We start from the raw sequence: 27541 nt of genomic DNA, 5'->3' as shown, positions 1-27541 counted from the left end.
TTATCAATGCCCACCATTCAGATGACAGTAATCGATGTTTCTATCATGTAATCAATAAATGTTGTTGGCAAAACATTTTTTTTTCTTAAAAACATGTTTAGGATGATATGTGTTGACAAAAATCAGCTGATAATGCCACAAAAATGTAATTGATTTTGTCACAAGATCTGATTTTTTCAAATCAACTAAGCACAAAAACCTGACCTGATGGAGAGAAACGGATGCCATTTCCTGATTCAGCAGTGCCAGAATACCCTAATTCACTTGTAGAAATCTAGACAACATTCAGAAAGTAAAAAATTGTTGACCAGTGTTATAAAGGAAATTAACTGAAACTAAATGCCCTTTAGTAATCACCTTAAAAGTGACATTTTCAGGACAGAGAGAAGGATTTTAGTAAAAAGCCACTCCAGCACGAGGACAGGTCAAGCTATTAAAGAACCATTGTCCTTTCATGATGCGAGTCCATTTGCTCATGCACGAAGAGCTACATCTTGTTTCTTGCAAAAGAACAACATCAAAATGTTTTTGCTCGACAAGTAACTTTACCTGAGCTTTACGCAGGGGTGAACGTCCCCATTTATATTTAAAGTTACAATCGAGAAGGTCATGGTGTACGTAGGGAAGGTTTGTCAGGTAAATGGAAGTTGGGTCGTGCTTGTAGCTCTTTCCGGGCTTTCAATACACACTTTCTAAGGCGGAAAACTTGTGACTCAGTCACATCAAGTTGTTCAGCCTGAAGGAGGAGACGTTTTGAGCAGTTTATAAAGCCAGACAGGTTTGGGAAGGAGGTTATAATTTTAACGTTTTTCTTTCGAAAAATGTCCTGAAGAAACTTTAGGATTTCCATGGATGATACATCATCATCATCACCCTCCAGTTCCTTGGCTATTGCTGGGTCATTCCAGACTTCGCTACGAGCACTAGAGGCAAGCGACGAGGCCCCATCTGAGTCATAATCCGAGTGGCCTTTATTTTTCTCCTCACACACCGAAGCGGATGCTCTTACAACGAGAATATCGTCTTCTACTAAAAGTGTCGCTGTTTGCACAGCGGGAGTTTTAAAAACCGTAACAGGGATTACCGTTTTTATATCGGAGGCTTCGCACTCTCCCTCTGGGGCTGCCACCTCTTCTGCCTCCATTACCTCAGACACTTTGTCGTCAGCAGGGCGCGGGACGAGAGCAGGTTTGTGGTTCTTGATTTTAATGTCAGTGACCGGGGTGGTGACCGAGAGAGAGAGAGAGAGAGAGAGAGAGAGAGAGAGAGAGAGAGAGAGAGAGAGAGAGAGAGAGAGAGAGAGAGAGAGAGAGAGAGAGGGGTACCGAGAGAGGTACAGGAAGAGGAAGAGGAAGAGGAGGAGGAAGAGGAGGAGGAAGAGGAACAGAGAGAGAGGGAGAGAGGGAGAGAGGGGGAGGTACCGAGAGAGGTACAGCAAGAGGAAGAGGAAGACGAAGAGGGGGAGAGAGAGAGGGAGAGAGGGAGAGAGGGAGAGATGGAGAGAGGGAGATATACCGAGAGAGGTACCGAGAGAGGTACCGAGAGAGGTACCGAGAGAGGTACCGAGAGGTAGAGGAAGAGGAAGAGGAAGAGGAGGAAGGAAGAGAGAGGAAGGAGGAAGGAGGAAGGAGGAAGGAGGAAGAGAGAGAGACAGAGAGAGACAGAGAGAGACAGAGAGAGACAGAGAGACAGACACAGAGACAGAGACAGAGACAGAGACAGAGACAGAGACAGAGACAGAGACAGAGACAGAGAGAGACTTGACTTTTATGTCCTTTTATTACAAAAATTGATTGCCTCACATCCAGAGGCTCACACAGTTGCACACAATTTTCATAAACAAAAAACAAGAAAGTTTAGACAGAGGGAAAACAGTAACTAACTAAGGAGTGAATTTTTACTGACCCTCAGATACTTTACAGAAGGCATTGTTTATACACCATTGGGTCTCAAACACCTGTACGTGAGAGCAACACCAGAACTCCAGTTTGATTCTTGAAACACAAAGGGCTTTAAACACTTCTAAGCTACGATCTGTTGTGTACCAATCATTACACATTTTTGATTTTCTTGTCTTGTATATTGCAAACTTAGCTTGTGAAAGGAAAAAATGAATTAGGATTGCTGTTGGGGAGTTGACGGGCATACTCGGGCCAAAAATAAAGGTTGGAAAATCAAAATGACTCGAGAGACATGCCAAAAGCATCTTCAGGAAAACAAATAAAGGGGTTAAACGGTTACAACGTATATATGCGTGAGGTCGTGTTTTGGTTTGTCCACGGAAGGGACATTGCTCACTTTTTGTTTGTGAAAACCGGTGAATTGGAGAATTTGTTGGCAACACCCAATGTGCGATTCTCCATTGGAGATCTCCAACCCGTTTTGGTACAGGCTGACTATAGTACCAATTCCAAATACGATAAAGGGGAAGGGTTTTTGGTAAGACTGTGACCCATCTACAGGATACGGGGGAGGACAAAGAGGGAAAAAGGACATTGGCATTGTATGTTCAGGGTTTTTCGATTATTCCCAGAAAAGGATCGAGATCAGCCAAAACCAATCGGTTCTAGACTAGGGTTCTAGACTAGTCTAGACTAGTAGAGCCAGATAGATAAAGGTTTGGGAAAGGTGGGGAAAAGTCAGAGGTGGGTATGGGAGGGGATTTTTTTTTCCAGACTTTTTGTGAGGCACAGTAGGTGTGTAGTACCGATTTTAGCACGCTGTCCACTTTGTGACATGATCTAATGCCAACTTCTGACACAAGAGCAGTGGCACTTAGCCACCTATCATTGGTGACATTCTTCAAGCGGCACACTTTCGTTATTGCAGTGTTTGTGAAATTCTGAAGGAAAGCATTTTCCCCTTCATTGCCTTCAAATAAACTGTTATGAAACAGTGGCTCGTTGAAGAACATGGGTTCAGTGTAGTTCGAGGGGTCACGACGGCAGCCGAAAGCTTGCCATGCATTGAGTTGGCTTCGGTGAAAAGCAGGTAACCCAGATAAATCCATCTTGGTTGAGTCCATCAAGAACAACTCTTGTGCAAAGTTCAATTTTCCCGCTTGTCGGAAGATGCAACTGGTGAGTTGTCCCCAGACCAAACAGGCTTCATACAAGAAGCGCCATACTGTTCGCAGCCGGAAAGCCATGATGCGGCACTTGACATTCGCAAGTCCTTAGCCACCTTCAGCCACTGGTAAGTTCAGGATTTCCAGTCGCAGCCAATGCTTTCCAGACCATAAGAAACGAGTGATGCATTTCTGTATATTGTCCACGATGTCTGCAGGTGGCTGTAGGGCAAGAACCTTGTACCATAACGTCGAGGTGACCAGACTGTTGATGACTAGGACCCTGCCTTGGTCGGACAGTTGGCAGAGTAAATTCTTCCATTTCAGTAAGATTAGTTCCATGCATGCCAACAAACCTTCCCAGTTATGCCTCACAAAATCGCCCGGACCAAGAAACACTCCCAATAACTTGAACCCGTCATTTTTCCAAGAAATATTTTCAGGAGACAAGGAGGGAGAGGGAAAGGGGGAGGAGGGGTGGATAAGGGATAGGTAGAGGGTTGGAGTCACAGTGCTTCTGTTTTAGCCCAATTTATTCTGGCCAATGATGCTTTACTCAATTGATCCAAGGTACTAGTCATCTTAACAATGTCTTCTGCATGCTTTATGCAGACACAGATGTCATCTGCATAGGCGATGCTTTTTAAGGGATTAGTTCCCATAGTGACACCAGATAAGGATTTACGAAGGGTGTTTTAGAAGGGTTCAAGAGAAAGAGTATACAATATTCCTGGAAGAGGGCAACGCTGCCTTACCCCTCTCCCAACCCCAAAGGGGGGTACAAGTTCATTGTTTTGTTTTTAAAACGGCCATTATGTTTGAATAACATAACTCTATATGTGATAGAAAGAGGGGGCCAAAAGCAAAAAGATTTTAAAACTTCAAAAAGGTATGTGTGAGAAACAGTCAAATGCTTTCTCCTGGTCGAAGAAGACCAGGCCACAACTTCCATGATTTATCTCACCAATATCAATTACATCTCGAATAACAGAGATACTATCCTGGATATTACGTCCGAGGACACAGTAGGTTTGGTCCAGATGTATAATATCTTTTAGTAGAGGTGAAATCTGTAAGGCCAAAGCTTTTGAGAGGATTTTATAGTCTGTACACAGCAGGGACACTTGCCTCCACTGTGAGATGAGCAAGGGATTCCCTTTTTTCGGAATCAAAGTAAGTACAGCTCTTCTGCAACTTAGTGGGAGTTCATTCTTCTCCAGGCTCTCTTGGAAGACCAGAAGCAATTCAGGTCCAATCAGGTCCCAGAATTTTTTGAAGAACTCCGCTGGTAGACCATCCAGCCCAGGTGATTTCCCTCCATTCAGGCTCTTCAGGGAAACAGAAAGTTCCTCGAGTGTGAGTGGTGATTCTAACTCCAACTTTTGCTTGGGGGATAGTATACTGATACCATCTGCCAATTGAGAAACCAGTTATAAATCAACATTTTTTGCCTGGTAAAGTTTAGAAAAGAAAAGTTTTTCGTCGTTCTTAATTTCTACTGGGTTAGTAGTGACCGAGTTATCAGGACGTTTTAAGGCAGTGATTAAGGAATGAGGCGATTTGGATTCAAAGTTTAAAAAAAAAAAACGGGTTGGGTTATCTAAGAGATGAAGGTGTTGAAAGTGTAATCTCGTTGGTGATTATACTATTGAGAAGAGACTTTTTCTCATGCACTCTAAATTTTTGTTGGGGGGCAGGGTGGGTTTTTAGGTTACTTTGAATTTGTAGAATTTCTTTCTCCAGTTCCGCTTTTATTCTGCGTTCTAATTGTGTATTTAAAGAGCAGAAATGTTGACAGAAATTTCGAATTTGGACCTTTATGTTGTCCCACCATAACCGCTGGTTTAAAATTGGGCCCGAGCACCTACTAAATTGGACCATACACTTTGAAAGGCACGATTGAAAGAGGGGTTGTCTAATATGGAGATGTTAAGTTTCCAAAAAGAGTGGCGATTTGGAGACGACCCTATTCAGTAGCACATGGTGCTAAAGTGATGGTCGAAGAAACCAGATGGAGAAATTCTTGTGATAGGTGAGAGGTTAATAAGGGGTGAGTTTATGTAAAATCTATCCAGCCAGGCAAGGGCCACCTGATTGTTGGCAACTTTACTCCAAGTAAACTGATGGGTGTTTGGATTTTGTATCCGCCATATGTCTTGAAGACTAAAATCTCTTATCATGTCAGACAGCAGTCTGGCTGATCCAGGGTGAGATTCTGCACCATTCCGATCACGTGGGGGCTGAAAGGTGCAATTGAAATCACCTCCCATTACGATACACTTTTGCAAATCTAATTGCCTCATGTAGAGTCGTAACCTTTTGAAGAAGCTTCGGCGGTCTGTGCCCTTTGAAGGAGCGTAGACATTTATTAAAGTAAATTCGATGTTATAGTCAACAAAATCCAGGGAAGCAAGGTAACCTGGGATTATTTCCTGAAATGAAAGTTGTAGAGGGCAGAAGTGCAGACTAAGCAGAAAGGCAACTCCTGCTGTGCGAGAGTTGGAATCGCTAAAATAACCGGTCTTTTTCATCATTCTATTCCAAACACAGTGCGATACTGCAGTAGAGTGGGTTTCTTGTAAAAAGGCTACATCTAATTTTTGTTGTTTAATGAGGTTGACTACTTGGAGCATCCTCGACTGGCTTGCTCCACCATTTATGTTTAGGCTGCCAAAGATCGCCATGGTGATAAAGAGGTGGCAAGCAAAGAAGTGCACACAGGTCATCATTTCACTTCCATTTTAGCTCTAACAATGTGCTTTTTAAGCCAACTGCACTGTGGCTCGGTGAAATGGTAATCATTAGGTCGACGAATGATATTTTTTGCTGTTTCAATAAAACCATGTAAGTCAGAAAAATATTCCTTTATATCTACATGTCTTTTCCTGGAAGTGTGATTTCGGAATTTAAGGATTTGCGATGATGAGACATTAGGAGTACTGTTTGTAGGGAATTCTTCGACGTCATCTGGTTCTCCTTCTGACATGTCAGAAGCACTATCTGGAAAATTTTCAATTTCTAATTCACAAACCGTGTTTATACTCTGGAGTATACAGGTATCAGGTAGTTCTGTTTTCGACATGGAGGGGAGGGGTGAGGGAGGCTCTGATTCCACCTTGAGTAATGTAGAAGGGGGGAGGGGGAGATGGAGTGAGGGGAGGGGGAGATGGAGTGAGGAGAGGGGGGAGGGTAGTCGTATCAGCGTCTGCCTCAGGTTTTTCAGGATGCGGTTTTTTCAGAGCTTTGTCACTACACTCAGGAATGACTTCAGGGGTATTCGGCAGAGCAATATCCACCATTGATGAGTCGTTGGTGGTGAACTCGTGACACAATTCGGGGGTTCTGGAGACAGTTTTTAGTGGCTTTTCGGTAAGATCCTTACATGGTTCAATTTCATGATCAGAAGTAGGAATCTCGACTGTGGTTTCTTTAATTTTCTCTGGGAGTAAATCCCCTTCACCTTGATCTACCAACAGGGGGTCCATTTCATCATTTGAGAGTGACTCATACCGATTTGTCATTGACACTGTTTCACATAAGCCCGGAGTTGTTTCACTCACAGCCAAAACCACGTTTTCCCCTTTATGTGGGTTAAGTTCGTTCTTATCCGTTTTTCTTTTCCTTAATAAGGGAATAGTTGTAAACCCATCCCAAACACTCAAGGTACTGTCCTCTGTATCCTCAGGGTCTGATATTCTGTTCTCTGAGACTGCAACAGGGTCGCAGGTGTGAACAGGTGGGGCCGTATTAGACGGAACAATAGTATCCTCGGCTGTTCGTGTTGGGGAGGCAGTTTTCGGGCAGAAACGTTTTAAATGGCCGAAACCATCGCAGTTAAAACATGTCAGTGTTTTCGTCGACGCGTACTGTACACCTGGTACTCGTGTCCATCCATGTGACATTTAAAGACCACATTAAGTACTTTATCGACGTTAGACGAGGGAAACACAATGTACGCCTGTCGCCTGAAAGACATCACGTGTCTCGCCTGCTCGTTCCGGCATCGCAAAGGTAACATTGTAATCTGAGAGACTACGGCCCCGAATCGAGATAATAATTTTACCAGTGCTTCATTCCTGATGAAAGGTGGGACATTACTTAGTACAATTTTTGTACTAGTTGGGGCGAGAGGGGAGGCTAAGATGAAATAATCATTTTCAGTTGATATTTCAGTAGAGACGATGTCATGTACTAAATGATCGTCCGATATAAAAACAACTACTCGTTTGTTCATGTGAGAAGCTGCGCGGACTTTTTCAAACCCAAACATATTACCAATGGCAGTAACAATGTCATCTACACTGACCTCGTTAGGAGGAACGCACACGATGCCATGTTTCCTCGTCAAGGCCTCATAGGCCGCGTAGCGGGAACGTGTCGACATTCTTTGATTTCAATGAACGGATGGAGAGGGGGTGAGGGAGGGAATGATGAGAAGGGTCATATATCCGCTCCGACATGTGTCTCGCCGTAGGAGACGTGAAACAAAGAAAACACACCTGTGATACAGGTAAACAGGAACGCGCTCGATAACGGAGTAGGCTACCGGCTCGAAGCTTACCTATACCACAAGCTGTGGGCTCTCTCTCTCTCTCGTCCCAAAGAAGAAAAGGGGAAAGATAAGGGAACAAAAAATATAAACACGAAACCGTTATGAACCACGCAGGGAAAAAGGGTGGGGGTGAGTAACGAACTCAACAGGGTGGGTGGGGGTGGGAAAGGAAGGGGATGGGGACAGAAGGGGACGGGGAGTCGAGAAGAAGGGGGTGGGAGCGGAAAGCAAAGGGGAAAGAGGAAACAAAAAAAAAAAGACGATGAAAATATTAAACAGGCAGGAGAGAGAATAACACTGGACTCACAACACAGAGCAGGAGCCTACGGCGGCCATGACACTGCACCCAGAAACCAAACCACGAGGAGAGGAGAGGGATAGATAGATGGAGTCATCACCGTTTGGAGAATGGTCCAACACACAGATGAACAAGAGGTGGGGGAGGAGAGGAAGTCATAGCCAGAGTTACTCCTGGGGGGTTGGGAGGTGTAAGGTCAGCACTCGGGCAGTGGGAAATTGAGTTTTTGATGTAATGTGCAACTCAGCCGCCTGAGCATGTTTCAGTTCTATAAAATTGGAGGGACAGTAATCAGGGAGAGGCCTTATGGGTCAGGAAGTTCCTATGGGAGGAAGGATTGTGTTTAACAGATGATGTCTGGTTTATTAGCAGCGGCCTGGATTAAGAGATCTGTCAGGATGGAGCAGAGACCTCGAATGCTTGAAGTCCACACAGTTAGTAATAGAGGGGAGGAGGCATTGGGAGGGTGTAGGGTGAAGGATGGATTGTGGGGAGAGGAGGGGAACGATAGTGTGTGTGGGGGTGCATGGGACGGATCAGGTGCTTGGGGTGTGGGGGAAGGATCAAGTGTGTGGGGTGCAGGGGACAGATCAGGTGCTTGGGGTGTGGGGGAAGGATCAAGTGTGTGGCATGCGGGATAAAGTTTGAGAGAGTAGGGTGAGGTGGAAGTATTTACTGGGTTGGGTGAGGAAGAAGCATAAAGAGGGGGCGAGAAGCTTTGAGGAGGTGCAGTGGGGGTGGAAGCATATTCTGATTCCAAATTCCCAATTTTGACAAATGCAGTTAAAGATCATGGGAAGGGAGATAAGATATTTTGTTGAAAGCATGGAGAAACATGGAGCTATACATGCGGGAGAACTTGGAGGACCGGGCGCTTAGCTGACACTTTTGGAAAAGCTTTGTGAAGGAGAAGAAGAAGACGTATAGCATTTCTGAAGGAGATGGAAGGGTTGAAATGCATTTTTTCTTCTGGTTGTAAATTTTTTTTAAAGAAAGAAAGGTGTTTATATTTAATGAAGATTTAGTTTGGAGATGTTGAGGAAAGTGGAGCAGTGCAGGGGGTGGGGGTAAAGTATCATTGTGTGTGTGAAGTTAAAAGGTAAAAGTAAAAGTTGTTTTCTTTTTTGTTTTTATTTATTTTTTTGAAGTGAGGAGGGGAATTTTTATGGTGTTGAGAAGGTAGAAGCAAGATACCCGGGAAGAAAGAAGCAAAACGAGGAATACGGAGACAAATAATTTTCACACTTTCTATCTGAGGAAAGGCCTGTATGAGGCCTTGAACAACAGGAAATGAACAGCACAAACAATGAACGCATTAACATGAAATATTGTAAGGGATACAACAGCAACACTTTTAGACGAATCCGCTTCGGAAACCTCAGCTTTCGTGAGGTGAAAAGAAGCAGCTCAGCATGCATCAATCCCGTGCGTGGAAAAAACAACAACTGGAAACCTCGATATGTCCGCTGGTTCTTGCGTTCTCGTTCATTTCAGAGTTTCCGGATATGACGTCGATCAATTCCTCGCTTTATCTAGAACTAGTACGTGCCTGTACGTGCGTGGCCGTAAGTGCAAAAAAACAAACATTCAAACCGTGTGCCAGAAACAACAACCACACAGGCCGTTCCTTCGCTCTCGCGTGGCTGTACGTGCAAACCAAAAATAAAATAAAAAACTTTCAAACACACACACAGGCCGTTCCTTCGCTCTCCTAAATGACGACTGGATTGGAGCATTGTGTTTATCTATAAATGCGGATAAGAAATCGAGAAATTATTAGAATACACGAAGTCATCACTATCCGGAAGTCCATACGTTGTAACCCGTAATGGGGAGCGTGGCTGAGGATCTCTTCCCCATCGGCCATACCTACGCAGCAACCTGCCCTGTCATTGGTTGGTAAATAAATGGCCATAATTTGGGAAGCACTTGTCCGATTGATATCAAACCTTGAAAAGGCACATCCACAGGTCCCCAGCAATATATCTGGCAAGTTTCAATCAGATCGGTCAAGTGGTTGGCGAGAAACAGCGGTCACAGACACACAGACACATTGCTGGAATTATAGATAGATGAAATAGGCAAAGCCTAGAAACAAACGAAACCCATTAAAATTACCCTGTAGAACCCTCTAGAATAACCTTTCCAAATGAAACAGAGTGTGTTAGGTTCTTCTTCATTTTTACAGAGGGATGGAAGGAAGGACATACCCAAACATCGAAGCACCTTCACCACTTAAAAATGGTACGTGCTGCTTCCTTGCTTGACACTCGGTATTTTAAAAAGATAGAGCACGGACAGCCTAGACAACTCAAAGGTAAGTGCACATACTTCTAGGTTATCTTATCAGTCTCTATTTACAAACCAATGATGTAAACTGGTTAATTAATGCAAAGACTGGGATTCAAATACAGCTGACAGATCGAAGCATTCGATGAACAATCGTTGTCGAGTGCTTCATTGACTTTTCACATCAATGACATCAAAATCGGTAATCGGCAAAGTTGTTGATCCTCAAGAGAAGTCCATGGGAGCAGTGGGCAAAGGGCTTTTGATTCTTACGTGAGAGTCAAAATAATAAGCTTCAGTGCTATTGTTTCATCACCATGCATGGACCCTTTACTTCCAATGGTAGCTCGACAAAGCCATGAAGCGTGGCTGAAGAAGACAGGTCTTTATGCATTAGATGATTGATTACAAGCGTATCTCATGGAAAAGTTTAAAATAATTCAAGGTCTCAAAGTGCAACAGTTTTTCAATAAAATATACTGACAAGACCAGGGGCCACAGCCTGAGAGTAAAGAGGAAAGTTAGGACCGGAATAGGCCAAAGGTCTTTCACTTAAAGTAGTCACTGCATGGAACGGTCTTCCTGGAAAGGTAGTGGCAGCAGAAAGGGTAGATAGTTGAAAAGTGGAATTAGATGGGAACCCAGAAGCATTGGGGAGGCAGTTGTACATGTTGGTAGGACCAGCTGGTGAGCTCACCGATGAATTGCAATCATTGATATGGATAGGTGATTGTATACATGCCATGATTGTGGTGTTTGTGAGAGAGTCTCATTAAAAAGTGGAATATGTTGTCAGTATTTGTTCATCACCCAACTTCATCGCACCTAAAATCAACATGATGGACTAACTGGCATCCTCCCTGCATTCAAGTTCTTTGCATAGTTTCTCTTAACGCCCACCAAGTGGCGCTGTCTATCAATTAACTCGTGTTTGGACAAAATAACGGGGCCCTGTAGATGTCAGAAAAGACCACACAAAAGAAAGCATCACAATAGCAAGTACAGTATTTATTTCCAAACAAAGCGCATTTTATTCATTTTATCCTTCAATCAACTTTTTGAAAGTTCCAATGAGGGTGATCAGAATCCAGTACGAAAGCTCATCCTTGAACCCACACTTTATTACGATGACGACGTATCAGCAATACTGAAACATGTGCAAGGGATAACTGAGAATCCACATCATCAATTAGCACTCGCTGCCAATTTGAGTTCTAAGGATGCCGTCACCTCGGAGATCCAAAGGATACGGACCATGTATTAATCCTAACGCAAGCCCTACACAATGCTAATCGTGAAGCACAAGTTGACGGCTTCTTGATACAAACAAGATGGTCCAGTGGCCGAAATATGCCCAATTGGAGACAAGTTACAGCCAAAATTTGTTTTTTAAAAAACAGTAAAAATATGGACTTGATTGGAACAAGTTTTAAAAAGTCACGAAAAAAAAAATGTTGTTGTGAGCTTTATGGGAGATGGCAAAACTGATGAGAAGTACAGATGGAAAGCACCTCTGAAAGTAAGGAAAGTGTAACCAGCAATTCACCAAAAAGCAGTTCGCAATACCAGGTACCTGCACCTCGGTTTAAACAATCTTAAATAACTTGTTCTTGCAACTTTTCGGAAACGGAGCCATTCCACACCCCCAAACCATTGAACATTACTTATATACCTGCCTGATGACCAAGAAAATCAAACTTCGAAAGGTTTCACACCCAAACCACTACACCATGAAAACCACGATGCAACCGGGGGACATACATTTGAAAACTCCACCAAACAACAGACCATAATACTTGGAGAAAATCATTTTGTTAAATCCATCAATCTATTGACCATAATAAACGGTACAGTGCAAACAAACAGGGTATGATGCAAATGCAATCATGAAAATCACGATCAAACAAAAGTTTGGCTTTTCATAAATAAATAACGTATGTACAGATACAACAAATAAACTTCTTCTCAAACTGTTTGTTCCTCCTCAAAAAAAAAATCCAGAGACAGAGAGACAGAGACACAGAGAGACAGAGAGACAGAGACACAGAGAGACAGAGTTTCTGGGCAAGACTGACAGATGAACAGGACCGACATCATCTCACGGCACGTCCATTCATGGAAATCTCAAAATGGATGGTCTCAAATTTGTCTCGAGATTTCCCTGTAGATCATGGGACGTCGTGAAAAAATTTAGTGACAGAGGAAATAATAAAATAAAATAAAAACCCCAACAAATTAGGACACGAAAGACAGATTATCACAATCTTCAGGTTTAACCATCAACACAAATCACAATATACTCTTATATATATATACAGCTGGCAAAGTTTTAAACATCACCAAAAAGTCAGAGTGAGGTCAAGCGAGGAAAGGAGAGCCAAGGGGAGTTTAACATAAAGCAACAGAAAGCGACTTCAAAGGCCATAAAAGGCTTGCGTGTATGCTTTTAATAGGGCAATGGCTTCAATTATAACCTAAACATCACGTATGTATGTTAAATAAGCCTCACACGGTTTTATCTAGAACTCTGGAGACGGTACGATTCTTAAATGTCGTGGCGAAGAAACCCCCCACCCCCGCCCTCCCCGTCCAAAAAAATATAAAAAAATAGTTTTTGAATCTGCTTTCATCACCTTCATTACAATCCAGGGATATGAAATTATTCTGAATCCATACAAAGAAACGAATCAGAAGAAGAAAGAAAGAAAATATTTAATCCAAGGTCAGGCAAATCGTTTCAACATTCTAGCGTCTGATTGCATGGATCACACCTTTGCCAGACGCTTGGCTCAATCTAAGTTTGGAAAAGAGACCTCAAAGCTCTTTCCGGGTTTCCTCCAAAATCATGACTCCAAAAAAAAAAAACAGGGATTGGAGTTGGAAGGGGGAGAGGGGGGGGGGATTTGAGCCAAACAAGATAAAGACACTTCTGTTAAAGGGAGAAGATATTGGGTGTACAATATATTACACAATCTAACAATATAAATAACAGAACCATTATGATGGTAACATCAAAAACACGAGAACAATAACAAAGTGTCTTTTTGGGTCAACACAAAAAAGCTGCACTGCTGACAGCTGCGGCAATGAGCGAAAACGCAAGGCGCCACGGCCGACCAGGGGCACCGCCCCGCAGTGTGGGGTCCGTTGTGCTGCGATACACGTTGAGGTGCCGCTTATCAGGGTAGAGTGCTCGTACATCCTCAAAAGCAGCGTAGGCAGCCTGTGTAAAGTTGAGGTCGCCCGTCGTGAGGAGATCGAAGACACACGAGTGAAAGTATAGGTCTTCGACAGGCAGGCGCTCTTTACATCGGGCTCGTGCTGTGGCCGGTGCTGGTGCGCGCGCCGGTGGGCGAGCGAGCAATGCGTGGTACTCCTCTTTGTGAATGCGCTCCAATGCCGGACAGCCTGAAAGGCAAAGCTGCAAGCCACCAGCCTCGCTCGAGCCAGCTTCCGCGAGCACAGAGGGAACACGTACGGCAAAAGTGAGGTACCGGCCCACCTTCAGAAGGATCCGGCAAGAAAGGGAAGAAATAGAAAATAAAGAATTAAAGAGAAAATGAACTCTTGTACATTTGTAGGTCTTTTTTCAAATAGCATGCCAATGTTTAGGATCAAGGCATTTGATTCGGACCTACACATACATTGCTGAGATACAACACCAGCCAATTCCAAAGAATATCATAGGATTTGACCCCGAAGCCATGATACAGACCTGTCTGACCACAACGGTGGTGCCAATGTGCCGAGCACGGATTTCGATGTGGTGGCCAGGAACCAGTTCGAGAACTCGCAGGCTGCCGGTGGAGTCTCGTGGACCCCCATTTTTAGATCCGTCCACAAAGGCGGGCGGTAGGCTGCCAGACTCTGCCTGGTACATCTTCTGCTCGGTGCACTCGCCAAAGCTTTTGAAGATGATCGTGAGCTGCACACAAATGTCGAGACTCGTTAGCACCGCAGACAGACCCTTCCAATCTCAGAATGCGACACTATTAATAACGTTGCCAGGGTCATTACCAAGCAAAATTAAAACAATAACATCCAGTAAGTTGTTGTTCTGCGGTTGTGATGGTGTATTGTCAACAGCTTCCCATTTAAACTCGGGGTGAGGTTCCCACTTAACTGTCTGTCTGTCTGTCTGTCTGACCACGATACATTCGGTTGTTACTTATCCCATCTCAACCAAACCTGACAAGAGGATGAAGGGTCACATGGTGGAGGTTGTTGCGACTTCATCCCCCCCCCACCCTCCCCAAGGAGGTTTTTCACCTTGGGCAAAATCTGTGTTAAGCGGAATATCCGTGTTAAGAAAGCTAATCGTGGCATTTTTCCAAGGCTGCGTCAAACAAAAGTAACAACACGACGAATGATAATAACATCATATTAATGTTATTACAAAACAATATTAATACTAATAATATCCCTTCTCCCCAAAGAGTTTTTCCTCCTTGAACAAACACCGTGGTAACATGTAAAAATCGCTTATCGTGCAATTTCATGGGGCACTCCTTCCAGGTAAAAAAAATTATAAGCCACAAACATATTTGATAACCTTTTTAAACAGTCGATACTGCTGTATAACACTAAACTGAAAAGGGAGGAAGCCCGTGGTGTGTTCAGTTACCAAGCAGCAGGCAAGCTTTCGATTGGAGTGTTTAAGCCAGTTAGCGAGCGCTCTACAATCGACTTGGTAACTGAACACATCCCTGACGTTTTTGAGGCCCAAGCCAAGGTCGACTTATCTATACACGCCAGAGAGGATAATAACATGACTCTTCCTGCTGCTCCATAGGGAGTCGGTGTACTAGGTAGAAAAATACAAAGAAAAAAACAAGCAGTCATAGACTGGTACTTACGAAATCGTCAACTTGACCTCTGACCTTGTCTAATAAAAGCTGTCCCTAGAGAAGGTAGCGACGCAAACCAGAAGTTTCTACGATGATTCTGTACCAAACTATAAAAAAAATCGAATGTTTGACCTCACCGTGACCTTGACCTTTGACCGATTTTGACCAAAATCTAATCAGCGCTAGCCATCACCCTCCTGAATCACGTGGTGAAATTTGACATTGGTCGCTTCTTCTGTTCTCGAGTTATCGTGCCTACAAACAAACAAACAAACAAACAAACTAACAAACACACACACACACACACAAACAAACACACAAACAGAGGACGGAAGTCATCAATATACTAATATATCTAAATATATATCAATATATACATAAATATATCTAAAGATTTCATAAGTAATAAGTAAAAATCTTTCCTCTCTCTCACCAGTTCATGCATCACCACAAAACTCCGTCGGCATAATTAACATTATCTTGCAATTCTACTTACGACATCCAAATGTACTTCCCAACTCTTCTTTTTATTCTGTTTGGCCAAGTTGAAAGTAAACAATATATATATATATATATATATATATATATATATATATATATATATATATATATATATTATTTACAGAATCTAAGGCTCGTGTGGAACTGCCACACATCTCGCACACGTGGACATACAGACGAATAAAAGACTGGACTGTTTGACGGGGCAACACAGGACTGTTAGACGAGATGAACACAGCCACTAAACATTGGGAGGTGTCATCACTTCCCAGGGCACTCTGGGTGGGTATCAGTGACGTCACAACAATGGGGCCCGCCTTTCTCACTGCACTTAGCGGGCTATTTTCCAAGGAGGATTTTCCTCCTCCCCGTGGATGTCAACCGATGGGGTTTACCTGTGCCGTTATATTTTTAAATGCTGAACGTCAAGCAAGGAAGTATCACATACCATTGTAAAGTCTTTGGTATGACTCTGACAGGGTTTGAACCACTGACCTCCCAGATTTGGAGCGGACGTTTGCCATGCCGGATGACGTCAGGGCATTCCAATGGGTGACATCACAGGATTGATGTTCTCTTCCTATCAAATCCCATAACCAGTCTTTGTCGATTTTCATATGAATATCCATCGTTATGATTCCCTTTGAGATGAGGCATTAGAAATTGTACCTGCGTGGGCATGCACAGCAATTTCAATTTGAAATGCAATCTTTTGAACTTGGTGATTAAACATCTTTTTAAATGGAATGATCCAACCCAATGCATGTGCACAACATGCTACTGGAAAAAGGAGCAATCTTGCAACAAGTTTAATATTCGTGAATGTTGCCATGCCAATTGAAAGGCTCCAATATGGTTTCATTTTTCATTAAACACAAGATGCAAAGAAAATGTCTCGAGTACAACTGAGTGCTTTGTAATTTTGTAGAGATTGTGTCGTCGTTTTCTGGGACATTCTCCCTCACTTTGGTACTTGCACTTTTTCCACTTGCAGCAGTTGAGGCGCCTTTTCTTGCAGGTGCAGGAGACTAACTTATTGCAGGTTTTGCAAGCCCTTAAAGCAGTGTCATCTGGTGTTACTTGCAAAAAGTCCCAACATTTTTGATGCAGCCCGAGACAGTAGAAGGATAACAACATTATCCATCACACATGATTATAAGAAACGTCTCAACAAGTCCTGCTTTCTTCTGGGATATTGGTTGGCGTGCCTGACAGGTTCAAGAAATGCACCAGTGAGTTATGGCAAATGAGTCTCAGGGAGCTCGGGCTGGTGTCTTACATGCCTGGCAAAGGCTGACAGTGTCGCATCCACCGCTCAGAATGACAATCGCCATTCATGTCACCCACACCCCCTCCAAAGCCCCATCCCTATGTGCATTCTTTTCCACCCCAATTAACCCTATCGAGCCAAACTCAACCCTCAACCCTCAGATCACCTTTTCGTTCCTCATTTTCCTGTGCAACTGTGGCCCCACTGGCCCGGGCAGCTCGTTACCTTATCGTCTGTCACCTCACTTTTCCATGAGCTTCAATCTTGCACAAAAATAAAATAAATAACAGCTCAGTGGCATAATGCTAACCAGACTCGGTGGTGTAATGGTTAGAGGATCCGCTCTGAATCTGGGAGGTCGGCGGTTCAAACGCCAGCCGAGTCATACCAAAGACTTTACAGATGGTACGTGCTTGCTTGACACTAAGCATTTAAAGAAAGAGCATGACCAAAACTAAAGCTCAGGCTTGATAGGCCTAATGGTCACCTCCTGCATTGAAGTTCCTCGTAAGGGAACTCATATTATTATTATTCCAATAACAGGTGGCTCGTCATTGGGCTGCCAAGCAGCAGAAACTTTTCCCCGTTCTTAAGGCTAATCATAGTTCATCTTGGACCAATACCGTGTCAGGCATCATCGCTGCATGTAAAATAACACCAGTGTCAGCAGGAAAGATGAGCATCTTCTCGTGAACGTGCTCTGCAGCACGAGCTACTTGCAGTAGTGTAAGGCTGCCTGACTCCTTATGGTTGCAAAGGGATAGTATTTAAGCAATATCCCGTTGCAGCGGATCACAGAATACCTGCTCGTCATCAAAGACAACAAAGAAGTTCCTTGTCCTGCTCATGAGTAATCACCTTTGAAAGGAAACTAAGACTTCTTCCTTGTTGCTTGCAGTCTACAAGCAGGAAGGTGATCCAGTTCTACCAGAAATCGTTTCATGCTTCTCCGGCCATTTGAACCCCTCCTTTGCACAACAAACAGCGTTTTCACTCGATCTGTAAACGATTTGGATTTAATGGCAGAGCAATTGCAAAGTGTCTTCTGCTTTTCACAAACACACCTTATTACGATGCAGGGTTTCTGCAATTTCACAACGCGAGACTTGGATCGCCGAATAACCTGAGCAATCTATCATTTCAATGTCAAAATGAATGTGGATGAGCATCTGTGGACATTTATACGGTTCAAAAAAAAATTTAAAAAATGAACCAGAGACTGCAATAATTGGGGTTTCTTTTCGACTTCGATATCAAAACTCCGTGAAGGAACTGAAACCCTGACGATAGAATTGTATTAAATAGAAGCAACCATTCCCGACGAGAACGGCTGGGAAGTGGGGGGTGGGGGTCATGTTATTATCATTATTATTATAAATACCATAGCAAAGCAGAGTACCCACACTACAGGGGATCTTGTTCCAAGCGTGCAACATGTTCTTCTGACGCATCCCTTTATTTGGGTGGTGTATAGGCAACAGACCACTGCCTCAATTGCTCCCAAAAATATAAAAATATAACCGAGGTTACGTACATGAAACAAAAACATGCGGACTGCTAATGTGCACAATTCATACATCGTGGTTATATAACTCGGATAAATCCAATTGCACCGCTACCCCCCCCCCCCCACCCCCAAAGGAAGGAAATGCCAAGATGTGCATGTGCAAGTTTTGTTCGAGTCCATCAAGTTTTGAAGAAAAATTTTTTTTGCCCAACTTCAGTGCCCTCATTAATCCCTGAAAGTTTCAGCTTCCTCGGTCAAATCCTTTCGGAGTTGTCGATCATACACACATACATACAAACATACATACAAACATACATACATAGATACATCCATACAAACATACATACATAGATACATACTGTATATAGATACATATACATAGATACATACATACATACATACATATATACATACATACATATACATATATACATACATACATACAAAGATACATACATACATAGATACATATATACATATAAGCCTGGTGTTGGCGCAGTGGTTAGGGCAGCGGCTTGGGATCCAAAAGGTCCTGAGTTCAAGCCCCGTTGAGCCACTGAATTAATACACCAGGGGGTTGACTCAGCTTGTCATCCTTCTGAGGTCGGCGAAATGAGTACCAGTATACTGGGCCGGTGTATACCCCGGTTAAAATAGGTGTACCATATCCCTGTGTCGTAAGAGGCGACCAGGGTTGCGTCAGGAAGGGCATCCGGCGTAAAACGTGTGCCAAATCTCTATGCGGATCATACGGATGATCCGCTGTGGCGACCCCGAACGGGACCAGCCGAAAGAAGAAGAAGAAGAAGAAGTAGAAGAAGATACATATACATACATACATAGAGACATACATACATAATACATACAAACATACATAGATACATACATACATACATACAAACATACATAGATATATACAGACATACAAACATACATAGATATATACAGACATACAAACATACATAGATATATACAGACATACAAACATACATAGATATATACAGACATACAAACATACATAGATACATACATACATACAACCATACATACAGACATTCCCTACATTAATATATTGATTTGATGAGCAATACATTTTCAAGGAGCATAAAAAATTCTCATCAGGGTGAAACATGAGGACAAGCCCTGACCTTGTTAGATGCCGTGGCACTAGACAGAGGCACCACGGGGATGTTGGTAACCTGGACAAATAAGCGCCCATTGTCAACGAGTGGCCAGGCCCCTTCCACTTTGCACGTCTGAAAATCATCGTGGAATGTACGAAGATGTGGGTCACCGAATAAGCCACAGTAGCTGAATGCCACTCGGCCCTTCTCGGGGCCCACCTCCCCATCGTTATAAACACCCTCGAGACCAGCTGGAGAGAAGGAGCACCGACCCCGGGCCGGGTCTTCTCTGCCCATGTGCTCCTCGATCCTGGAGAACACCGGATAGGTTGGACAAGCAAGACATTGACAGAATTTTTACAATAATGTGTATAAAACTTCCAAGTGTAAAAATCACATCTTGATCGAGAAATCCTGAAATGTTGCCAATCCAATGATGGATGAAACCCCTATTTTCAGTAAGCTAGTTTTGTCACTTACGGAAGTGACAATATTGACATAAATTGTTTGACGACATGAAGCGAAATGTCAACAACCACCCACACTCCTTATGCAACCTTCATGCCTTCAAGCAAAACATGAGGCTTTGAATTGCAGAGAGAGAGAGAGAGTGAGAAAAAAAAGAAAGAAACAAATTGCCTTAGCAACACGTTACGGATGCGGGCACATGCAGGGGCCTGGATGAAAAACATGAATTACTGCAAAACAAAGCCATCTTTAGCTATGCTTTGGAGAGCAGTTCACGCAGCTGGACGTGCACCGTTGCCTTCCTCGTCCGTCAGAGCTGCCAAAACATTCCCGAGCTGAAGTGGGAAGCCTTATGGGTTTTGCAGGCCAGGCCAAGTCTCCTACATGCGACTAGTTTGAAGGTAGGTTTCCGAAACCAATACCGCCTATTTATTTGTATGTGGTGCACCGACGTTACGTTTCCACCAGATTGTTTGTGCAGCGAGCAAACTCACACTGTTGCTATTAAATTGCTACGGTATTGTCTGTTGCCATGAAGACAAGATCATTGCAAAAAAAAACATCTTACATATGACATCCACAATCAGGTGTTGTTCTGCACAAGGATGGTGATGATGTGATGTGATGGTGATGATGTGATGTGATGGTGATGATGTGATGGTGATGATGATGATGATGATGATGGTGGAAACAAAAATGGAGTCGAGCATGTGAAAGCATTTCCCCTCTTCCTTTACGCCTCTTCTTATTCCTCCCTTCTCATAGCCCACACTATTTCGCAAGTGCAAGTCCTAAACCAACCGTAGCTCTCGTGATATTTCACAGCCATAAGTGGATTTGTGGAAACCATTCAATCAAGCAAGTTTTACTTATGCAACCAAAAATGAGAAATAAACAAAACAATAACAATTTAAGCTAGAAATAATTTCCAATTCACCAAATAAGACGCTTACTCGTGGAATAAAGAATAACAACAAGATAAACGACAGTATGAGCAACATTCTGGAAACTTTATAATGAAGCACAGGTTACCTTTCATCAGACGTAGGAGAAGGAGCAGAAGGACCATCCTTCGAGCAGTTGTGCTGGGCCATGAGATCGTCAATGCCACGCCGTGCAGCATGGTAAGCAAGATCTCCTCTGCACATCTTTGCCATTGCCTTGGTGCAGCGAGAGTAGGATCGCAGCGCGGCGCACAGTCCAGCCGGAGTTTGTGCAGCCGACCAGGTCATGTCAAACACCGAATTGCACTTCAGAATGCGACACTCGCTCCGGGAAAGCGCTGATTGGAAGACAGGTAAAGGACGTGAGACAAGGATACCATGCGGCAGGCCTCCACCGGCATTTACACAAGCATCATTGTCATCCTTGACTGTAATTTCATAGAAGGCTTTGAAAAACTGGCAGGGAGAGATGATGCTGGCACAAGTCATCGAAACAGACGGGGCACGAGAAACAACCAAAAACCGGTTGTACAGTGAGGTGGTGATGGGGAACAGTGGGGGTGGAGAAGGGGCACAGGCCGTGGATGTGTTAGCCTTGCAGTGCGGCACTCCTTTGAAAGGTCATCACACAATGATGGATAAATCACAGCACCAGCCATTTAGCCTAGCTCATCAGTCAGTGGCGAGCACGTCCCCCACCCCGACATCCCATAGTCGAAGAGGGAGTCTACATGACCCATAGGCTGGCTGTGGGCCAGCACAAGGAAATGCATCCGAGTATTTGTCCAGATGGCTATGCATTAACAGCCAGCGTTGCATTACATTTCACACTGGCATGCACCGACAGGTAAATGCACACAACTCCGAGCAGTTGCTTGGGAGGGAAAGGGAAGAGAAAGCTCCAAATATCCCGGCTTTCTAATGCTAGCTCTCAACTGTCAGGAATAATGAAGAACAACACCGATTCCATAAAAATCTACAATTTAAGCACCGCTCCGGTGTCTTATTCATCGACACTTTGTTTTTTTTGGTTTGAGCTTCATCATCATGGAAACACGCCTTTCACTCAAACCGACAGATAAGTGCAAAAAGCATCAGAAAATGAACTGCCTCACCCTTTTGGGGAAAAGAAAGGAAAACTGAGAGGCAACCGACGGTAAGCAGCGTAAGGCGCAGGCTTCGAGAGGACAGCGGTAACCACAGGGCCATGGCAACTGTCGCTCTCATTTCACTCTTCGTCCTGTGCTCCAAGCCAACCTGCCAACAGATGGGAAAGCATCGTGAGCAAATTGCACGTTCAAGATGAGTTGTCACAGCACAAGAAGGGGACGACGATAATTTTAAGTCTGTTAGGAGGAAAATACTTATGGAGTGGTGCACCGAGCGGCACGTTGATGAAATCATGAAAATTAAGCCTCCACACAAAGCAGACTCTCCCTCACCCCCCCCCCCCCAAAAAAAAATCAATCTTGCTCTACCTGATATTTGCATATCAAAGACAGAAGTGTGCCTGAGGAATTTGAAATGATTACCGATTTACTGGTAGCCACACCGTCGAGGAACAAATTGCATTTTTTAAATTGACTATTCAAATTTTTATGGACAGAGCTAAACCACCAAGGGTTACCTGGATCATAAGTGACAGTGCAACCTGGTGTTCCCACCTGGAAGCAAACCAGTCAGAGACCACAACCGGACGAAACCTCCAAACAAACTGCATTTGCAGCTCATCTACTTCTTTCTTATACAGCACATGGCTGCAAGCATCATCACAATCATCATCATCACCATCATTTTATGGGTGGCACGGCTTTGGTGCCAATGCAATGCCCCCTGTAGGTTAGAGCACAAATTTGTTCATGGTGCCGGTGATAGCTCGCCAACTCTTCACGAAGGACATCGTGGGATCTTTAACGTCCACCAACTGATGCCGGCAGACGGTACACCCAGTTTAACGCCCATCAGTTATATTTCTAAAACTAGACCTAATCCTATCCCGAACAGTGGCACAAACATTGATGAATCACCCTGCCTGTGACACACAGGGGTGACTGTTTACAGCTGAGTCAGGATTCGAACCCAGACTGGACATTTCTAGACTATGCTGCCAGCCCACGACATATCTTTGAAGATGGGAAAACAGACATCGGTGGTTGTTCTACATTCTTGTCGGTCACAGCTCCCACACTCGGCGACATTTTCACAACCACAACTACCATGCAACACCATTAATTAACTTACCACTGCATTTTGCTTTTCTTTGATTTTTTTTTTTCCTCTCTCTCAACCTTTCTATGCTTCTTTAAATGTTTATACATTTACCTCCACCACCTGAGCTGAGCAGAAGTTTTGTTTTCACCCCCTGTTTGTCTGTCTGTACATCTGCATGTTTGTCTGAGTAGGAGTGCTCTACCAAGTGCCGCTCTAGTTACCTCTGCCACTGAAGGTAGGAGATTATGTTTTCACTCCTGTCTGTCTGTCCGTTACGTGCAAAAAATCTAAGATTGTTCAAGTATGTTGGTTGGTCTTGTGCGTTATTCCGTCTGTTCATTGTTTGTAAGTCAATCGCCGACAAGTCACAATTTCAAACCGATCTTCACGAAACTTCACCAACTGGGAGAGTTCATCAGAAGCAAGAAGCCTATTGTTTTTGAGGTTAAAAGGTAAAGAACTTTGTCACATTTATAAAATCCTCAATTTTCATCCGATTGACGAGAAATTTGAACAGGATGAGCATTGGTCACTCAACAGCTTGGCCACTGAATTGAATCACCAATTATTTTTGAGGTGAACAAAAAGGACAACATCGGCCACATTTATAAAAAATGGCAATTCTCACCCGATTGGCTTGGCATTTGAAAAGGATTGGCGTATTTGGTCATTGAATTCAACGACCAATTATTTTTCAGGTCAAATTTGTTGCATGGATTTTGGACAGAGATGTCTTCTTGTTTGTTTTTCTGTCTGTGTGCAGGATATCTCAAAAAGTTGTGCACGGATTAGGACGAAACTTGGTGGATACATTCGGTGGAAACTTGATGAGACTTGGTGGATTAGGATGAAACTTGGTGGACGAAACTTGTGTGACAAGGACAAACCGATTCAAATTTGGTGAAGATCCAGATCCTACGACTTGAATTTTTAAGTGATTCTTCACCCTTGAGAGACAGGGCCAAAATGAATATATATATATATATATATATATATATATATATATATATATATATATATATATATATATATATATATATATATATATATATATATATATATATATATAATAGCTCAACGTCTCAAAAAGTTGTGGATGGATTCGGATGAAACTTGGTGGACAGGTTTTGGTGGACAGGACCAAGTCTTGGTCTTGGTGGACAGGACAGGACAGGTGTGTGACCACGACAAATTGACTCGATTTTGGTGAAGATACAAATCCAGATCTGGATACGAGAATTTTTTTTAATTTTTTTATAAAAGTGATTCTTTACCATTGAGAGATAGGGACAAAAACAATATATAGCATGATATATGAAAAAGGTATGAGGGCAGATATGTTCTTGTGGATCAGGCATTGCGTGGCGGAGGTACTCGCTCTACCGAGTGCCCTTCTAGTTAAAACTGTTAATGTTGGCTCCTCTTTGAAGAGCCTAGTCTTTGTCAATCATTTTAGAAGTTTTGTGTGGCAGCATATGTGGACATTCAAAACCTCATAAAACCCACAACACTGAACCTACAACACACCAGCGGCCTCAAAAAGCAAACTCGTAGCGAAATCTGTTACAGAGAAATGGGCAAATCAGGTGACGTGCACTCTCAAACAAATTCAGACAGTAACGGAAATCTTCCAAAAGCGCTCACAGACACTTCACAGCTTTGCTGATGAACGAGCTATCACTTAAGTTTGAAAAAAAAAATTGCTCAACACAGTGCATGACATTAAGCGGAGCTGTACATACACAAAATGCTTAAGGGACAACAGATCCGACAAAAACATTCATAATGTGCATGGTACAAGTTGCATTGAACTAAACTACAAACAAATGTCCAGAAACCCATGGCCTTCAATTAATTGGCCTTAGGCAAGTGGCCAAGCACAAGAAGACCGATGAGATGCATTTGGGCACAGCTGCTGCTTCCAAGGCCAAACTGCCAATCGGGTGAGGTTGTCCAGTGCAGGTGCACATTTAGTTCCATTGAAATAGCAAGATCGCAGATCACTTTACAGCTGGAGGGGTTGTTTTGGTCAAGCACGCAGAGACCGAAGGGTTGGTGCAAGGCGCTCAATTAAAGACCTCAATCAGAGTAAAAAAAAAAAAAAACAACATATCTTTATGGATCAAAAGAAGCGAAAGTCAAACTCATTTGGAGCATGCTTCAACAATAATAGAACTAAGCAATCATGGGATGAAATCTCGTATTTCTGGAGGGGACAAAGAAAAATGGAACTTCCAAATGATGAAAATGCAGGAAGCGGGGTGGGTGCTGGTTAGGGCCATCAAGCTTGTGCAATGGTTGCTAACCGAGTTGTTTGTCCATACTCTATCCTTTTAAAATGCTGAGCATTAAGCTAATGAAGCAGCATGTACCATTTTTATACGCCCGATATAGGCCTATGTATGTGTGTGTATATATATATATATACATATTGGGGTGTATTATGTCATACCAGTCGTCCGTCCATCTGTCTGTCCGTTCCTGTCCACATAAAACTCTAACTCCCAAAGTTTTCAACTTTCACGTTTCATATTTGGTACATAGCTACAGGATGCGGAGACGGTGTGTCGTGACATACGTTCATCATCTAAAGTGGTTGCCATGGCAACCAGGATGCTGTTTTCCATGCAGTAGCACAATTCTGTATATACCTTCTTGTTCGGGCGTATATTGTGCTCACTTGTTAGTTTTTGGTATGACTTGGCTTTGGTTTGAACTGCCGACCTTCCAGATTCAAAGCAGACACTCTACATTGTTGTGTGATATGATGGCAAGCAAATGCACAAGTGGCAAATCCAGCCAAATGGAAGTTTACATTTGCATAAAACAAACAAAAAGTTTTGCACAGTGTATTGCAAGCCTGTCACTACTGCTCTCACCCCCCCCCCCCACCCCGTTTCCCCAAAATTATATATATATATTTTTTCACACACACACACACACACACACACACACACACACACACACACACACACACACACACACACACACACACACACACACACACACACACACACACACACACCAAAGTGATAAATTCAGAAACACCACATTTAAAGAGCAAGTAAAGCCATTTATAGGTGGAGGTTCAGCAAAGTGCCATGGATTAGGGCCACGAATGCACAACTACAGCACATGCAAATTTGTCTGGAGCGCTTTACACTCGCAACACATAGCCGGTTCACAAGTCCAACTGCAAAAAGCAATTTACAGAATGGGGCATCGATCTTTCCCGGAACGCCTGCGCTCTACGGTGTGTCCGCAATTGCAGAGCCTTTAATCAAACGATACGTGGCTTGGTACCGAAACACAGCGCAAACATCTCTGTGGGTCAAAAACCCAGGATTAGATAAACGAGTTGTGGGGATGATGCCTTGATGGAATGGAAATTGGCAAAGGCTTCACACCATCACAATCATGCAATGGCAAGCTGCTCGAGCACAAGACATTCCCGTAAGAAGCGGTTCCCGTCAATACGGTGGGATTTGAGAAATGCCAAAAGCTTACCAGCTCATCAGCTGCTACGTCGAGCGCTTTTAAGAAGCGGTCACAAAGAACTTGTTGCCGAGAATCTCAATACCAGCTCTCGAAACCCTGAAAAAGTTCAGCATATTTTGCTGGTCATGCGATGGAAATACGAACTGGATCTATCTCGATCTCTGTCTATCTCTCCCCACAGTGAAAGACAATTTGTTAAAGTTGTGCACTTGCAGACCTTTACTTTACAAATACACTGCCTTTCGGTCATCAGGTTTTGGATTTCAGCAAGCGCATCAAAAAAAACGTTTGTAGAAACTTGGATCAAGAATGAGGTGGGAAGGGCTTGTGCAAGCACCGAGCCAAAACCACAAACCATGAACACAACTTGAAAAATCAAGATAATGTGGATAAACAAAAAACACGTTGTGTTGCAAAATCTTGCGAGTCATCACCTTACTACAAACCACATGTGCACTTGGTTGTTTATTACCCCAGAGCACTCACTCTTCCATCGCACAACCACATCTCTGAACTTTACAGCAAATGCACGCGACGTAGGTGACGGCGTAAACATACGAGAGCGAAGTGGACGGCGTACCATCACAAATCCCCACGCTTTCCACACAAAGCAAAGTTGAAAGATGGCAAAAAGTTCCACGGGAATGACACCATCAAATTTGGAGTTACATTTTTTTCCCCGTTTTGACCCCTGTGAACCTGTCCCCACCCCTTGTGCATGGACCGGGGGTCAAATCCCCAAAAAGTTACAAATTTCATGCGTCCCCCAATGTTGATTGCATGTACAAAGTGTCGTGAAAAAATAATATTTAAAAATGTGCCCATAAGTGCATTTTTCAGTGGGATGGGTCCAAAAAATGACTGCTCTTGCTCCTTCTTGCCATGTGGTCACAACTACCACGTTTGGTGAATTTTGACAGACATACAGAACAGAAGAGGACACGACAGACAGACACCCCCCCCGC

At 43.4% G+C, this 27541-nt stretch overlaps 1 protein-coding gene across 13 annotated transcripts in view; it reads right to left on the bottom strand.

Moving 5' to 3' along the window:
• Positions 1-11193: 11193 nt before the first annotated feature.
• LOC147027710 (repulsive guidance molecule A-like) overlaps positions 11194-27541 on the bottom strand; it is a 164369-nt gene continuing 148021 nt past the window's right edge. For 12 of the 13 annotated variants that reach the window (XM_085877259.1, XM_085877261.1, XM_085877264.1 and 9 more), the window contains 5 exons: positions 21983-22124; positions 20956-21205; positions 19480-19765; positions 13922-14131; positions 11194-13708 (listed from right to left, as the gene is read on the bottom strand). In XM_085877259.1, the coding sequence (XP_085733385.1) occupies positions 13256-13708; positions 13922-14131; positions 19480-19765; positions 20956-21205; positions 21983-22124 (1341 nt within the window). In that variant the 3' untranslated portion in view covers positions 11194-13255. Of the gene's footprint in view, positions 13709-13921; positions 14132-19479; positions 19766-20955; positions 21206-21982; positions 22125-26585; positions 26753-27541 lie in introns of those variants that run through there. The other variant, XM_085877268.1, reaches the window with a different exon arrangement.

This window comes from Eptatretus burgeri, chromosome 4, assembly GCF_056783735.1.
Source record: "Eptatretus burgeri isolate ZD-2024b chromosome 4, Ebu_testis_v1, whole genome shotgun sequence".
NCBI lineage: Eukaryota > Metazoa > Chordata > Myxini > Myxiniformes > Myxinidae > Eptatretus > Eptatretus burgeri.
Note: the sequence above shows the minus strand (reverse complement) of the source record. Positions and strands in the feature narration are given on the sequence as shown.